Source organism: Anolis sagrei, chromosome 1 (assembly GCF_037176765.1).
Source record: "Anolis sagrei isolate rAnoSag1 chromosome 1, rAnoSag1.mat, whole genome shotgun sequence".
Lineage (NCBI taxonomy): Eukaryota > Metazoa > Chordata > Lepidosauria > Squamata > Dactyloidae > Anolis > Anolis sagrei.
The window spans coordinates 289,531,501-289,546,574 of record NC_090021.1 but is presented as its reverse complement, the minus strand read 5'-3'; the positions used below and the strand labels follow the sequence as shown (position 1 = coordinate 289,546,574).

The following is a 15,074-nucleotide window of genomic DNA, read 5'->3' as shown; positions in this document are numbered from 1 at the left end:
AACATACCACCAGCATCATTTTGTTTAGATTTTTTAAAAATAAAGATTTGTATTGAAATGTTCTACACTAAACTCTATCAAAACAAGGGAAATTTTGGGGACATCATGAAGTTCATTTAAATCTTTCCACTGATGTGAAGTATCAGAATATGATCCATTGCTACTGATGTGAGGTATCAGATTGTAGTATATTACCCTAGATTCAATTTTAATCATGATAATTGAAAAGACAAGTGTGTGAAATATAGGGGGAAAACTAGTTCTCAAAAAAAAAAAATCACAGATCTAGCTCAAGCTACTAGCCCCAAGCAGGGTCAAGCTGGTAAGACTTACTTCCGTGCTGATTTACTATTCAGCATTTGAATAAATGCTTCTACATATTTAAGACTAGCAACTGCATCTAAAAGGAGCCAGCATGTCATAGTGGTTTGAGTGTTGGACCTTGACTGGAGAACAGGGTTCAAATTTCCACTCAGCCATGGAAACCCATTGAACAATTGACACTGTCAGACAAAGAAAACCCCATAAAATGGTCTAATCTATTAAACTGAGTCTATGCTCTAGCTATTTAAATGATGTACAATAACAATTGAACCACTGAAGTATTACATACAGGGATACTATGTTTCCTTTGAATTACCTACAAACTACCTACAAAATGGGCAATGTCTGGCTTGACAACAGGTCATGTGACCTTGGAGTTTTCATGTATAACCAGTTAAACATGAGCCAACAGTGTGATGTAGCAGCCAAAAAAAGCCGATTGGATTTTGGGCTGCATCAAAAGAAGTTTAGTGTCCAGATTGAGGAAAGCCATAATGCCTTTGTATTCTGCTTTGGTTAGACCTCACCTGGAATATTGTGTCCAATTCTGGGCACCAGAGTTCAAAAAGAGATATTGACAAGCTGGAAGGTGTCCAGAGGAGGGCAACTAAAATGATCAAAGGTCTAGGGACCATACCCTATGAGGAGCATCTTAAAGAACAGGATATGTTTAGCCTGCAGAAGAGAAGGTTGAGAGGAGACATGATAGCCATGTATAAATATGTGAAAGTGTGTCATAAAGAAGAAGGAGCAGACTTGTTTTCTGCTGCCCTTGAAACTAGGACTATGAGCAATGAGTTCTCTGCCTCGGCGTGTGATGGAAGCTCCTTCTTTGGAAACTTTTAAACACGGATACTTTGTACTTTTCCTGCATGGCAGGGGGTTGGACTAGATGCCCCATGTGGTCTCTTCCAACTCTATGATTCTATGATTTTATCGCTGTGTGCACTAGACGTGGTACCTCAAGTGAAACGTGTACAACAGGCATGGCAGAGAACTGGCTAGATACATGGCATGCCAGAGAACTGGCTAGATGTGATGAGGACACAATTAGAGAATATTGTTGTGTGCAGCTTCATATCAACATGTTTCTTACAAAAGAACAGCTACGTTTTAGCAATATTATGTAAAGCAACAAAATGTATAATTGGCACAAGTAAACATTCTCGAGTATAAAGTGCAGATCCTAACACCTCCAATAATAAGAAACATATCATGATAAGAGTATGCATGAATTATACAAATGGAAATCCAACTACTTGCATTAAAAATTAAATACTTGCTTATTAACCTAATTTGGCCATGCAGGGCAGAAGAGAAAGTAATGAAACAACTTTTTCAGATTTTGAATATTTGGATTGGCGATTATGGCAAGTCTTCTACACTCATATGCTTGGTCTAATTTAAGATTGAAGCAAGTAGTCTATAGTGGAACAAAGCTTTAATGGGATGGAAGGCTCCTGGAGTAGCAAAGCATCAAAAGAGTCAAAGGTGACAGTAACTGTTCATTAGTAGAAAAGTATGGCAAGAATGCAAATGATGTCATAGCAAAATTCAATGAACTTTCCTTCTCTTTAATAGTTTTGGGAATTTTTATGCAACTTCAGAAGAAGATGGCATGTGCTTTGATATAACAATGCTGCCTACTCGGAGTAACATGTCTCAGGGGAGCTTTGCTATAAGTTTCAGACATGCTGTAGTTTTGTTTAAAAACATTAGATGATTGAATGAATGTCATTATTGTTCAATGCGGGAAAAGGCAAAATGTAACTGAATAGTTTTCAAGAGAGGCCAGGTCTCAGGAGCGTTTATGGTCTTTAACAATTCACGTATGCAATTTGAAGTTGGTAAGCAATGTCATTGAAAATTGTGGTGGAGACAAAACGTTGCACAACATCCTGTTCAGCTCCCCTCTGTTGATTAGGTCAACTCAGTTCCCCTGGTAAATGGCTAAAACGAAATTTACCGCTAGTTTATTGTTAAGCAGCAGTTGGAATCCTTCTCTCTTCTCCTGGTCATTCCCTTGGTGCAAATGATCCGCTTGTTGTAGTAACTGAGCTAGTTCCTCTTCTGAAGCAGGGTCCATGGCCAAGGCAGTTTCATCTTCATTGACAAGATCCAAAGAATCCCTCCTTGCTGTCCTCACTGTTTCACAACTGATTTCGTCTTCTCCTTCCTCACTCTCTTTATCAGACTCCCGATCATAATCGGATTCTGCATTGGCTGTGGTGTACCTTTAACACAAGATACAGAAGAACACAGAATTTATATCAACGATTTTGCTAAATATACTTTTACATTATCCCTCGCTACTTCATTCTCATACTTTCATATACATACACACACACACAAATGCTAGTGGATCCATTCACATATTACACTCAAACAGGAAATGAATACTTCTTGTGATTCTCTGAGCCAACATTTCTACTTCTTTCCTATTTTAACAAATTAGGATTGCAAACCACAAAAGATTCTTGGCTTGTGAATGCTGGAAACAAACCGAGAGTTTTGGATTAACTGCATTAAGAGAACAAGATAAAGATTAATGGGTGAACCAAAAAATCTGGCTCACTTTAATGAGCAAACTCAGTCAATCGTTTGTATAGAGAAAAATACTAATATAGAAAGAGACGCAGTCCTATCTGACACAGCAAGATAGCTTTGCTATTCAATGGTGGACTGAGCATACAGCACATCTGAAAAATAGGCAATCTTTTTTGCCCTAACTCTTGGAGCTATGATATACAGGCATGGGCATCAGTTCAATTCACAAATGAATGTGTGATCCAGTCTAAGGTTTAAAGACTGAAGGCTCAAGCTAAAAAGTTCAAGGGTTGTTTTTTTTAAATACAGAGGACAGAAACAGAAGACAGGAAAAGGAAAACTGAAGAGATGCGAAAATTACAGAACTAGAGAATTGTAAAGTAAAGCAGAAGAAAGCCCTATTGGAGGAGTAGGCAGGAAGAAGACTGATCTTCTAAGGAAAGCATCCTGAGATACCAAAAGGTATCTCCTTTTTCCATTCTCAGGGCCCTTGTGTCCTGATTTTGTGGTGGTCAGTGACTGTAATCAAGTTTTGTGTTGTTGTACTTTGAGGCTAAAATGGGATCACAAAAAGTGTCCAACTCATGCTATTTCAGAGTCTAAAATGGAACTGTCCACATGGCTTCCTGACCACTTTAGTCAAAGCATATATCCATTATACCAAGATGAAAAGGTGAAAACAGGACCACCGGGTCTACTGCTGGCAGAATTCCCTGGCCAGTATTCCCTGGGGGATTATGGGAGTTGCAGTCCCAAATGTAACTTCCCAAAGCTCCAGAGCAGACATGGGCAAGCTTTGACCCTCCAGGTGTTTTGGACTTCAACTCCCACAATTCTTAACAGCCGATAGGGGCCGAAGTTTGCCCATGCCTGCTCTAGAGGGCAAGCAGCTCACATCTTCTCTATTCTGGTAAGATACTGTAATGGAAAAAACCAATAGTAAGATCTTCACTTATATGATGGGACCTTCTCTTCTACCCCATAATCCATCACGTACCTGCTCATAAGGAACTCTAAACATCCAGACCAGATATTAAAGATCTGTATGGATGCAGGGGCAATTCTGCCAGCAAGAGAAAGTCCCCCCACTTCAAATTCAACTGATGGAAATTGTTCTAGCAGTGGAACACATTAGCAGTAGTTAGATTTTAGTCCCTGGGCCTATTAGAACTCTGAAAAGCACGAATGATGTCATGTGTCAAGACTAGTTCACTATTCTCCTGGACAGCAACAAGCTGCTTTACGTTTAAATTTGGAATCCCAAGTGGACAAGCAGACAGATAATATACAAACTTGTTCCCTATGCATGACAGACACGACTAAACAAAGAAAATTAAATGCATGCACATTCCACTAAGGACTGCCTGCTTTTCAGAAAAAGAAAATGTCACAATCATGTCAAATATACCCACAGATGCTCTCTATTACTATGCAAAAATGCTGAGTTCTCTAACTTACAAGAATGAAAAGACCAGATTTCCACTGCACAAACACGTTTGTAAAGCAAGGCTCATTTATGAAGCCCAAAAAGGCACACAGGCAACAATATAAGCAGGTGAAACGTGCCTGGGTAATTTACAGTAGCCACATCACAAAGGAGCTTAAAAGATTAATCTGGATAGGAATCACGCCTCAGATTTCCAAGTCTATTCTGGACTGAGCTACCTGAACATAATAGTTAGGTTTTGCGACTTTGCTACCATTACTCCGTGAGTGTCCCTGCACCAAATATATATTTTAAAATCATTATTGTATTTATTTATTTACTATATTTATACCCTACCCTTCTCACCCTGAAGGGAACTCAAGGTGGCTTACAAATTATGGCAAAAATTCAATGCTGCATCGTGCACATAACAATAAACATACCATATGAAATTATTAAAAAGTTAAAAATACATGAACAGTTAAAGCATATAAAACAGTAAAATACAGATTAAAAACTATACAAAGTGCTGAGTCATGATTTCCAAACTTCTTAGTTTTCCCATAGTTGTTATTCAGACTGCTAGGTTAGAATGATATAGTAGCTAAAGCTACTGTAGAGGGCTGTTTAGACATATCAAGCACATGATTTTTCTGCATGTTTAAAATTATGTACAAGTACAGAGTCTAACTGACAGACTAGGTTTTAATCATTTCCCACCTTGGATTTTTTTTAATGCCTTACACTAAACAGAGTGCATATATTTGATTTGTAATGCTAGCAGTAATGAGCTGTTTTGAGTTTCATGAACAAAACAAATAATATTTTTTAAAGTGTGCTTGGAGCTTTCTTCAACTGGTTATTTCTCAAAAGAGTATAGCCTCAAGTGCTCCAATTCAAAAACCAATTTGCCAATTACAATTTTCTTTTTATTACCCCATGTCATATCCACACACTGACCTGCCAGAAAAATTCTGGAGCACATTCATTTTGACTCTAACCAGTTTAAACTTTAACAGTTCTGACTTGTACTGTGGAGTAAACAAGAATTTAGGCCTATTACTCAGCAAAAGGGTTTCTGCTATTAAATCATACGTATTTATTAACTAAAATTCAAAAAATACATTAACCACTCTGAATTCATAGGCAGCAATTGCTCATATGTTTGTTAAGTTGAAATGAATATGTATGGTGTCAGTAGACTAGATTTTTTAAAAGAGCACTACCCAAGGGAGGAAACATAATAAACTCATGGGCAAAGGGCAAGATGCCATTTTTTCACAACCCATGTGGGCTTCATTACCTGGTATGACAAAATAATTTGTTTTCCTCATTTCCCCTTCCAAATAGTGACAATAATTAATATCACATCACTTCTTGATATCATTTTTAAGCTAGAACAGAGAGAAAAGAAGGTCTTTGGTTATGGTGGGGAGTTATCTGGAAATTCTGGGAGATAGTTTTTTGGAGTTTGTACATATTCAAGTAGAGAGACATTGTGATGCAATGGTTTGGACATTGGTCTATAATTCTGAAAACCGAAGTTTAAAAGGCCACTCAGCTATGGAAACCCACTGGACAGTGATATTATCTCAGCCGCAGAGGCAGACAAAGGCAAACCCCGTTTGAACAAGATTTATGAAGAAAGGTTCCTTGATAGGGTCACCTTAGGTTCAGCTTAAGTCAGAAATGTATCGAAGGCATACAACAAGAATAACATATTTGAGAAATATTTGGGTTTTTTAATGTTTCACTCAAATATCATTCAAATTCTTTTATTTAAAACTTGGGAGCTTCAGGGAACACAAACATGGGGTTCAGGGGCCACAGACAGTCTACATTTTCCCCAGCTCTTATCTTGTACATCTAGAGAGCTACACAGAGTCATTTAAAAGATTATTACTGTGAAAACCTCTGAATTATAGCACCAAACTTTTGTAATGTTTTGCTACTGAATTTTAGCAGTCAACTGCACCAGACAAACACACTGTCACACAATGGTGCCCGATATTTCTGAACTGGGGGGCTTGTGAAGGCATCCAAAGGGATTTAGGGGCTGCATGTACCCATGGGCTGCATTTCCCCACCTGACTCCAGCTGAAAGGAAATTGCACATGCTGCACAAAACCTATGCTGACAAATCATTAACAGCATTGCTAATTGACTGAAGAGGAATAGTGTTGTCTGAGATTGGATTTAATCATTACTACCATTCTGGTCTTTGGTGAAGCTCAGTGCAAGAACCAAAACTGTCTCCGACTTTACACTGCAACTTGAACTTGTTGGCCAAGGTCCAGTAATAAAGCTCTGTGCCTTGAAAAGCATGATTTCAGAAACTGCAAGGTTTCTATTAGTAATTAAAGCTGGCTAGCATTTACAGCCCAGCTGTCATTAGATTTTTGCAGATATCTCAACTTGGGTCTGTCATTTGCATTTAATAGAATCAAAGAACTGGAAATAACCCCACAAGGCTATACAATCCAATCTTCTTATCATGAAGGAATCCACAACCGAAAAATTCCTGACATTTTATTTTTGCATGGTTGAAACCTGATGAAGGTAAAAGATTAAAACCTATGTGATGATCCAGGAAAGAAATCAATGTTTTAAAAGTGTGAACTAGTGCTTGCTCACCCTCCTTCACTTTCCCCATCATCTGTATTGACTGTTCCTGAGCTGGCTGTGAAATATATGGAGCTAGATCCTGTAGAATCACTCCTTTCTCTGGGATATGGAAAACGCCTTCGACGAATAACCTTCTGGCTTTCTTCTAGATGGGATCTGCAAGAGGAGATTAGTATGGTGAAAGGTTCACTTCATTCTTTTTTAACTCTCCCTTGCCTAAAATCAAAAATCATTTCATCTTGTTTAGTAACATTTACAGGCATGGGCAAACTTTGGCCCTCCAGGTGTTTTAGACTTTGACTCCCACAATTCCTACAGCCTATTGGAACTGAAGTCCAAAACACCTAGAGCGCTGAAATTTGCCCAAGCTTGATTTAGAATGAGTCCAGTTAAATGCCTGTAACATTTACCAACTATAATACAACAATTTCACTTTACCAGCAGCTACAACTGAGAAAAAATGCTGACAACAATATCTGCAATTTGTGATATTGGTCCTGAAATGCCCACTAAGAAGTAATTTTGTAATATTTGGTATCATGTTTAGCCTTTTCCAACAAGAAAAGAAAGTGGGCAGGAAACTGCCCACAAGCATCCCAAAACATGGTGAAACTTGAGAAAATAACTGTCTTTGGGGGGGGGGGGGGGCTACTGATGTCCCAAAGAACCTCAAAATGGCCTTGGGTGCCACATTATTCCTAACCCTGGTTTATCATTATGTGTGAAACAGGCTCTTCACAAGAGACATAAGCATTATGGAAAAGGCTAAACATGACCTTTTTTATCATCATTCTACTGAACCAACTTTATACCACTGAGAACAACTTTATACCAACCTGACTTCTCCAATAATATCTCCTGCCAAACTTTGTAGGCTATTCCGTAACTCTTCTACTTCATTCCGCAGCTCTACAAGGCTTCTAAGCAAGAAGTCCAGACGGTTCAGCACTTCAGCTTGTTCTTCACGTGTTAAAAGAGGTGCATATGGGATATTATCACCACCCCCTACTGGTCCTGTTCTCATCAATGGAACTAAAATGAGAGAATAAAGTAACTGCAGTAAGACTACTTCATTATTTCTGTCCAAGATATGTTGCTGCTACTTCATTTTTGGGATTTTAAAACTAGGAATAGATGATATTTTAAAAACAACTTTTTAGAAGCCATCAGCTACCCCATGAATCAGATAAAAAGAACTTGGAATTAAAAAAAAACCAGGAAAGTGAAAATGATATATTCAGTTATACAGGTAATAGGCTTTTATGCAAAACTCTTAAAATCCCTGTATATTCAACCATGTTTCTCATACTAAATTAGGTTTATCACACTTTTTGTTCTACAAGAAATGCATGACAGGCAGGCACAATATGATCATCTCTTGACTAGGAATATGTATTTAACTTAGTCACAGCAGTTAGTTGAGAATGTTGCCCTATTTTTATAAGAATATACCAAAATGTGCACATGTATTCATATTTGTTTTACTGAAAAAGCTGAAGATGTAAAATAAACCATTATGGAAGAAAACAAACTTTGTTCAATCCTACTTGAACAGTCCTGGTTATTGATATCAAAATCTTTATCGTGTTCTATCCACTATGCACACACATTAAAACTGCAACTGATGACATATTTTGTGTTATATAAATAAATGAAAATTATAATTTTCAGAGAAACACAGCTTTAAGTGAGGCACTTTATACCTTCAACCCATGGTCCTGCTATAACTGCATCTGCTATACCAGTCTAACACTAGCATAACATGACTGTAAATGTATAAGTACCCAAGCACCAATGTCATTCCACAATAGGTACAGGGATAAAACTGAATGTCATGAAACTCGCAGAAATCTTGTGCAAAATCTCACAGCATCCTCCAATCATCATACTGTCCAACAGGGCACTTCTACTTAGGTATGAAAGGTCAATCAATGCACAGCAGTAGCCAAATTACCTCATGGTGATAGCCAATACAGCACACAAAACAAGTGAAAAAGAATTTTCTTTCTAACACACACACACACAGAGAGAGGTGCTCGACCATACTCAGTGTGTCTAAATGAAAAACTTAGAGGAATCGTAAGTCTGCTTTAGCAAAAACATCCTCATATAAACAATTTCTGCAAAACTATGAACAACTTATTTATATTGCTGTCTCAATTATAGAACTAGTAGTGGGGGCGGATAATAGATCTTCTACGTACATATTCAGCTTATCACACTCATTTAACTTTTGTCCACATTCTCAAATATTTAGGAAATATTCTGGGAATGTCAGAGGTTAAACCGAACACTTAAGGTGAAATTCAAATACGCCAATCAACTAACAGAACAGATGTCATTGGAGGAATCAGCTTGCCTTTGTAGCCTACCACATGAATCTCCAATGTCCTTTGAAAGAATTACATAGAATGCATGGTACTTGGAAGTCACATTATTGTACGCATGCCTCCTTCTTTTCTATGCATTCACCTTAGTGTTTGAAAAGTGTTGTGGAAAGGGAGCTGCAGACAACTTTTAGGCATCAAAATATATCCTTGTTTGGTAAAGTTGGCAATAGAGCTATAGTTTAAGTAGGAAATCTCTCTAAAATAAACAATGGGGACTTTCAAATTTGTTTACGAAAACATAATGCATGATTGTCTTAGACTCAACATGCACTAAAATAAGCAAACAAAAGAACACTGGCATGTTAATTCCAAGTTCAAAGCAGGGAGGACACAATATATACATCTGTATACATCACATATAGTCTGAATAGCTAGTTTTTGTATAAACAGATGTGGAATAGAAAACATGGCAATCCTACCCTGATTATAACGCTGCAGATGTTCTGTGTGTTCCTGAGGCTCCAGTGCATTGTGCTGACTCTGTAAATTGACAGGTCTTGGTTTGCCTTTATGCCAGGGCTTTTTTCTCTTCTGCTTGTAAAAGTAGTAGAAAAGACCTATTCCTGCAGCTGCTCCTAAGACCACACCAAGTCCCACACGCAACGCTCCCATTTTGGACATGATGCATCTGAAGCAAATAAATCAGAACACATTTATTTATTTTCTTATTATACTGTATTTACAGCTGTTCCTTTGCTGTTAGATTTCAGTGCAGAAAGCATAAATATCAATATAGCCATTGATCATGTAAGACCTGGACAAAAATCCAGATACAAGACTGCTCTGAAACCTTTCCAGGACAAGGAAGGTATTAGCAACAAGCCAGACAATTTCACTGGCACTGGCTTAATAAAACAGAATGCCAATGTCATCAATATTACAAACAATGTGGAAGATATGAACCCATACAATCAGCCCAAGCTAAAGTTCCAAATTTAGATTTCTTTTGCTGGTGTTCAGTGGCACTTAACCCACTTACATGTAAATACATCTATTCCATTTTATTATAGTGGGCTCTTGGAGTCCAGTGGTTCGTTTTAAAATAGCAAGTCAAGGTTTCCTTTTGGTATATGCATATTGTCAGCCCTCAACACACTCCTGCAAGACGAATCACCAGTTACTTCCCAGGGTGCATCTATACCAGGCATGCGCAAACTTGGGTCCTCCAGGTGTTTTGGACTTCAACTCCCATCAATCCTAACAGTCTCAGGCCCCTTGCTTTTCCACTTCAGCCTGTTAGGAATTGTGGGAGTTGAAGTCCAAAACACCTGGAGGGCCTAAGTTTGCCTTGCCTGATCTCCACTGTAGAATTAATGCAGTTTGACATGCTTTAACTGCCATGGCTCAATGTTTATGTATTGTCTGTCCTTGTTCCTTGTTAATTGTACAATTGTCATTGAATGTTTGCCGTATATGTGTTCTGTAATCCGCCCTGTGTCTCCTTGGGGAGATAGAGTGGAATATAAAGTATATTATTATTATTTAAAACACAACAAGATTAGTCCACAGCAAACAAGATCACTCTGCTGGCTGTTGTATTGGATCACACATTGGACATTTCCCAAGAGTCTAGGACTGTGTGATGTATCGGCGAATAATGTGTGCAGATCCCAGTAGGGTGGACTCTTGCAGCTGACAGATGGTAATTTTGTCAGCACTGATTGTGTTTTAAGTGCAGGCCAAGGCCTTTAGGCACTGCACCCAGTGTGCTAATCACCATTGGGATCACCTTTACTGGCTTGTGCCAGAGTCTTTGCAGTTTGAACTTTAAATCCTCATATTGTGTCAGCTTTTTCGGTTGTTTCTCTGCAATCCTGCCGTCACCTGGGATTGCGACATCAACGATCCATACTTTGTTTTTTAACACGATTGTGAAGTCAGGAGTATTATGCTCCAAAACTCTGTCCGTCTGAATCCGGAAGTCCCAGAGGACTTTGGCGTGTTCATTCTCTGTAACTTTTTCCGGCTTGTGAACCCACCAGTTCTTTGTCGCAGGCAGATGGTATTTGTGGCACAAGTTCCAATGAATCATCTGAGCAACCATGTTATGCCTCTGCATGTAGTCTGTCTGCACGATCTTCTTGCAGCAGCTGAGGATGTGATCTACTGTTTCATCTGCGGAGTTGTCTTCAGCATTCTCAGCCAGAGTGCTGGACCCTCCTCAAACTTTCTAAAGTATTGAACCATAGCAGTTAAAGCGGTGTCAAATTGCATTAATTCCACATTGCAGATGCACTCCTCCCCATACCCCTGCGTGAGTGTGCGTTTTTAACACTGTGAGGCATGGCTGAGGGGAGTTTTCCTAGCCCAAGGGCGACCAAGCCAGCTGGAAAGGGGCTTCAAGGCTCTCCCGACTCCAGCCCAGGCGCTTTGAAAACTGGGCCAAGCCCGACTGGCCATGACAGCGCATTTCTTAGGCCACAGACAGGCGCAGAGGGAGGGAAGAGGGGCCTCAGAGAGGGCAGGGCAGGGGCCCAGGCACTGGGGCTTCTGGGAGTTGCTCCTACACGCTTAAATGGAAGGAGGTCCATTGTGCTCATGGGGAGCCCCAATTCCAAAGCAGCTGTACGGTCAAAGAGCTACAAAACAAGGCGGGCGTTTGTGTACTTCTGCGGTCCCTTCCATCCTCCCTTCCCAAGCCCAGTCTGTCTCAGGCGCACGGAGGCGGGTCCTTTGAAGGCGCTTCTTCCCAGCCCTGGCACGAAGGGAGGAACCCCTCGCGGCGCTCTTTCCAGCGTGACCCCCACCACTACGCTTACTGCTCGGTATGTCCTCATGCGGCCACCGTCCGCCTCGCTCTTCTCGAGCCGCCCCTTCGGCAAAACCTTCACCCTTCCCCGCCGGCGCGCAGAAGTGACGCAACGTGCTGCCTCCCGCCGCTGCTTAGCTAACGGCACAACCCACTGTTCTGTCAAGTAGAGAATGGCGTGGAGAAGTGACGCAAGCAGGCGGGGCACGCCTCTCTTTGGAACGTAGCATACCCTCGAGGCAGGGGCCGGGCAAAGAAGAGGGAGGGAGAGAGGGAGTGTGCGGGTCATATCAAACATGTGGGAGCCTCTGATGGCGCAGTGGGTTAAACCCCTGTGCCGGCAGGACTGAAGACCGACAGTCGCAGGTTCAAATCCGGGGAGAGGCGGATGAGCTCCTTCTATCAGCTCCAGCTCCTCATGCGGGGACATGTGGAACACATCTCACCATACTAAAACAGTGGATGTGGCTCTTAATGAGACATGCCGCATTATCACGGGGTGTCTGCGCCCTACATCACTGGAGAAATTACACTGCTTAGCCGGTATTGCACCACCTGACATCCGCCAGGAAGTAGCAACCAATAGTGAAAGGACCAAGGCAGAGACATCTCCAGCTCATCCCCTGTTTGGGTATCAGCCAGCACGCCAACGGCTTAAATCTAGACATAGTTTTCTAAGATCTACAGAGACACTCGCTGGAACACCTCAGCAAGCGAGAGTCCAAAAGTGGCAGGCTCAAACCCAGCACCTCAACCAATGGCTGATACCAAATGAGAGACTCCCTCCTGGGCACACAGAAGACTGGGCGACTTGGAAGGCATTGAACAGACTGCACTCTGGCACCACGAGATGCAGAGCCAACCTTCAGAAATGGGGCTACAAAGTAGAATCCTTGACATGCGAGTGTGGAGAAGAGCAAACCACTGACCACCTGCTGCAGTGCAGCCTGAGCCCTGCCACATGCACAATGGAGGACCTTCTTGCAGCATCACAGGAAGCACTCCAAGTGGCTAGATACTGGTCAAAGGACATTTAACCAGCTACCAAACTCACAAGTTGTGTATCTTTCTGTTTGTTTGCTTTGTTCTGTTAGAAATGTAATATAATGGACTGGTTGCTCTGACACGACAAATAAATGCGGGGACATGAGAGAAGCCTCCCACAAGGATGATAAAACATCAAATCATCCAGGCGTCCCCTGGGCAACGTCCTTGCAGACAGCTAATTCTCTCACACCAGAAGCTACTTGCTCCTGGCATGACAAAAAAAAATCAGAGATGTGGACGACGCAGGCTCCTTGCAGGAAATAACAAATACTTGGAGGAATTACTGTAGAGCAGTGTTACCCAACCTTCCTAATGCTGCGACCCCTTAATACAGTTCTTTATGTGGTGCTGACTCCCAACTGTAAAATTATTTTATTTGCTACTTCATAACTGTAATTTTGGTACTGTTATGAATCGTAATGTAAACATCTGATATGCAGGACCAAACTTGGGACAAATAACCGGTACAGCCAAATTTAAAATCTGGTGAGGCGAGGGGGGGGGGGGTTGATTTTGTCATTTGGGAGTTGTAGTTGCTGGGATTTATAGTGAACGTGCAATCAAAGAGCATTACGAACTCCACCAACGATGGAATTGAACCGAACTTGGCACACAGAATGCCCATGACCAACAGAAAATACTGGAAGGGTTTGGTGGCGTTGATCAAGAGTTTTGGAGTTGTCGTTCACTCCAAAAACTCTTGATCAATCCCACCAAACCCTTCCAGAGAGCACTTTGGACTCAAACAATGATGGATCTGTGTGAGGATTTGAGAAAAGGCACAATATTGTGATGGGTTAACTGGAGAGGCATGTGTCACTTTCAAACCAGGAACCGATTTTTCCCCCAAATTGTATTACATAGTGTTGTTTACATAACTTTAAATTAGAAGTCATTGAGAGATAGGTATAGCAGCCATTTAAGATATAGGCCTGACACCAGGTGACTTCAAGAAAATAACAAAGATTTGTAGGAATTACTGCAGAGAATCAAGAGAGAAAATATTAGCGAAATCAGACTAAGAAATCAGAAGAAGACTAGGACGTAGAAAGGCAGCTTGGGAAGGAACTGGACAAGATTCTGAAATGTCAGGATACATAATTGAATACTAAAGTTAGGATAGTCCATACGAGCATCTTAATTTCTATGTGTGGTTGTGAAAACTGGAGAGTAAAGAAAGCCAATAGGAAAAGCATCAACTCATTTGAAATACAGTGATGGAGAGGAGTTTTACTGATACTATTGATTACTAAAAGGACCAATAAACGTGTCCTGGTCTGAACATTCCCAAGAAGCTGAGACTGTCCTTTGGGATATCGTGAGAAGACAGGACTCAGTAGAAGTCAGTAGGAAAAGAGGAAAACTGTACTGCCAATAGAGATACTCAATCAAAGAAGCCATGGTCCCAAGTTTGCAAGACCTGAGCAGGGCTGTTTATGATATCCTCATTCATTCAATTGCCAGAAGTTGAAGTCAGTTTCATGGCCATTAACAACAACAACAACAAATGCATGGTGTGGCATGTCTTCATTCCAAAACTGGTAACCTGTGGGGAAAACGTGTATATTCCTTAACAATGCACTGTTATATATAGGAGTACTGGGAGATACAGGAGCTCTGAATTGAGAAAGAATTGGAGTTCAATGTTTCTATCTATATTCAGTGGTAGATTCAAAATGTTAACGTTGAAGCCCTTACTGGGCACAAGCTGTGTAGTTCCAACATAATTTCCACATGCTTTCATCTCCACCAAGCTTAGGTCTTTTGTAAAGAAAATGGGTCTTGTTTGCTCAAGATAAAACCTACAAAAGGAATAATTCATACAAGCACATTGTTTTGGGAATATCTCTTCTTCCTCCAGTGAGGAAAATGTCTAATCAGAGTTTATAGTAGAGTTGAATTATGACAGAAGGGATGGCCTTGCTCATCACAAAAATTGTACCAGCAATCCCTGGCTTCACCATAC

The 15,074-nt window shown here is 40.6% G+C and overlaps 1 protein-coding gene across 1 annotated transcript in view; it reads right to left on the bottom strand.

The window, feature by feature from the left end:
• Positions 1–12,245, bottom strand: part of RMDN3 (regulator of microtubule dynamics 3) — a 43,499-nt gene extending 31,254 nt beyond the window's left edge. Inside the window, exons 1-5 of the mRNA XM_060760475.2 lie at positions 12,072–12,245; positions 9,732–9,940; positions 7,759–7,954; positions 6,932–7,078; positions 2,291–2,558 (exon numbers count right to left, since the gene is read on the bottom strand). Coding sequence (XP_060616458.2) covers positions 2,291–2,558; positions 6,932–7,078; positions 7,759–7,954; positions 9,732–9,933 — 813 coding nt within the window. The 5' untranslated portion in view covers positions 9,934–9,940; positions 12,072–12,245. The remainder of the gene's footprint in view (positions 1–2,290; positions 2,559–6,931; positions 7,079–7,758; positions 7,955–9,731; positions 9,941–12,071) is intronic.
• Positions 12,246–15,074: the final 2,829 nt, after the last annotated feature.